The sequence below is a fragment of the Phaseolus vulgaris genome, chromosome 8 (genome assembly GCF_000499845.2).
Source record: "Phaseolus vulgaris cultivar G19833 chromosome 8, P. vulgaris v2.0, whole genome shotgun sequence".
Classification (NCBI taxonomy): Eukaryota; Viridiplantae; Streptophyta; class Magnoliopsida; order Fabales; family Fabaceae; genus Phaseolus; species Phaseolus vulgaris.
The window spans coordinates 15,838,523-15,840,353 of record NC_023752.2 but is presented as its reverse complement, the minus strand read 5'-3'; the positions used below and the strand labels follow the sequence as shown (position 1 = coordinate 15,840,353).

The following is a 1,831-nucleotide window of genomic DNA, read 5'->3' as shown; positions in this document are numbered from 1 at the left end:
TTGTAATCTTAATGTTTCCAGTACATCTTTAAGAGTTAAATATCCTTTGAATTATGTTTTGTCTTATAGCAATTTATCACCCTCTTACAAATCTTTTGTTATGTCTCTTTCTTCACATGTTGAGCCAAACATTTATTCTGAAATTGTGAAACATGACTGTTGGAGAAAAGCTATACAATGTGAGATATCTGCTTTAGAGTCAAATCAAACTTGGGAGACTGCTCTTCTGCCTAAGAACAAAGCTGTCATGGGTTGCAAATGGGTATTCAAAATAAAATATAAGGTTGATGGGATAATTGAAAGGTATAAAGCAAGGTTAGTGGGATATACACAAAGAGAAGGCGTTGACTACCTTGATACTTTCTCTCCAGTAGCAAAGATGACCACCATAAGGTTGTTTCTTTCTTTAGCTACTATTTATAATTGGGAATTGAAACAATTAGACATAAACAATTTCTTTTTACATGGAGATTTGAAAGAAGATGTATACATGGTTGCTCCTCCTGGATTGACTTCTATTCTACCGGGAAAAGTTTGTAAACTAAAAAAGGCTTTATATGGCCTTAAGCAAGCCAACAGAGAATGGTTTGCCAAATTGTCATCATTTTTGCTTTCTATGGGATATACTCAATCTATGAATGATCATTCCTTGTTCATTAATTCTTCTGAAGGATCTTTTACAGCATTATTGGTATATGTGGATGATATAATATTGGCAGGAAATGATAAAGAAGAGATTGCTCGAATCAAACAAACCTTTAATCCGACATTCAAGATTAAAGATCTTGTGAATTTAAGATATTTTCTTGATCTAGAAGTAGCAAGAAGTAAGACAGGAATAATGGTAAATCAAAGGAAATATGCATTGAAATTATTAACAGATGCAGGTCTTTTAGCTTGCAAACCTGCACCCACTCCTATTGATAATCATGAGAAATTCTCATCCACTGGAAGTGTTCCTTTCACAGATATTCAATCCTACAGAAGATTGATTGGAAGGCTTATGTATCTCACTAATACCCGACCTGACATAACATTTTCTGTGCAACAACTTTCTCAATTTCTTGCTAAGCCTACAATTGCTCACTATAATGCAGTAATTAGAATTCTCAGATATATCAAAGGGGCTCCAAGTTTTGGTTTATTTGTCTCTTCCACTACCTTTGTTCATCTCAAAGCCTTTTTGTGATAGTGATTGGGGCACCTATAGTGATTCAAGACAATTAGTGATTGGTTTTAGTGTGTATCTTGGGAATTCTCTCATATCTTGGAAATCCAAGAAGCAAGGAACAATATCAAAGAGTTCATGTGAAGTTGAATACAGAGCAATGGCCACTGTTTCATGTGAAATTCAATGGCTAACTTATCTTCTTCAAGATTTGAAAGTTCCTTTTGAGCAACCATTTATTTTATACTGTGACAATTGTTAGAATATATGGCCTTAAACGAGAGGGGGGGTGAATTGTTTAAGAAAGATTTTTGCAAACTTTTAACCTTAGAATGAAAATACTTTGAAAGAACCTTGATTAAGGATTCAGTTTTTCCAAAACAAATAGCAAAAGCACAAAGCTGGAAAAACAATCGGTTGTTTTAACGAAACAATCGGTTGTTTATACCAGTTCCAAAATAACAAAACTGAATTAAAGAGATAGAGATAGAGAAATTGTACACAGTTGTTTATACTGGTTCACTCCAAACAAGAGCTACATCCAGTCTTCTCAGAAACCCTGAGGATATCCACTAAGCAATCACCACTTGATCACTTACACCACAACCAAGAGAATGACCTTCAACACCTCAAGAAACACACTCTCCTTGGCCAACACTAAGA

General features: G+C 34.5%; 1 protein-coding gene across 1 annotated transcript; it reads left to right on the top strand.

Moving 5' to 3' along the window:
- The first annotated feature begins 258 nt into the window (after positions 1–258).
- On the top strand, positions 259–1,189 carry LOC137824644 (uncharacterized mitochondrial protein AtMg00810-like). The gene is made up of 2 exons (XM_068630309.1): positions 259–262; positions 672–1,189. Exons 1-2 carry the CDS (start codon positions 259–261, stop codon positions 1,187–1,189), a joined length of 522 nt encoding a protein of 173 aa, XP_068486410.1.
- Positions 1,190–1,831: the final 642 nt, after the last annotated feature.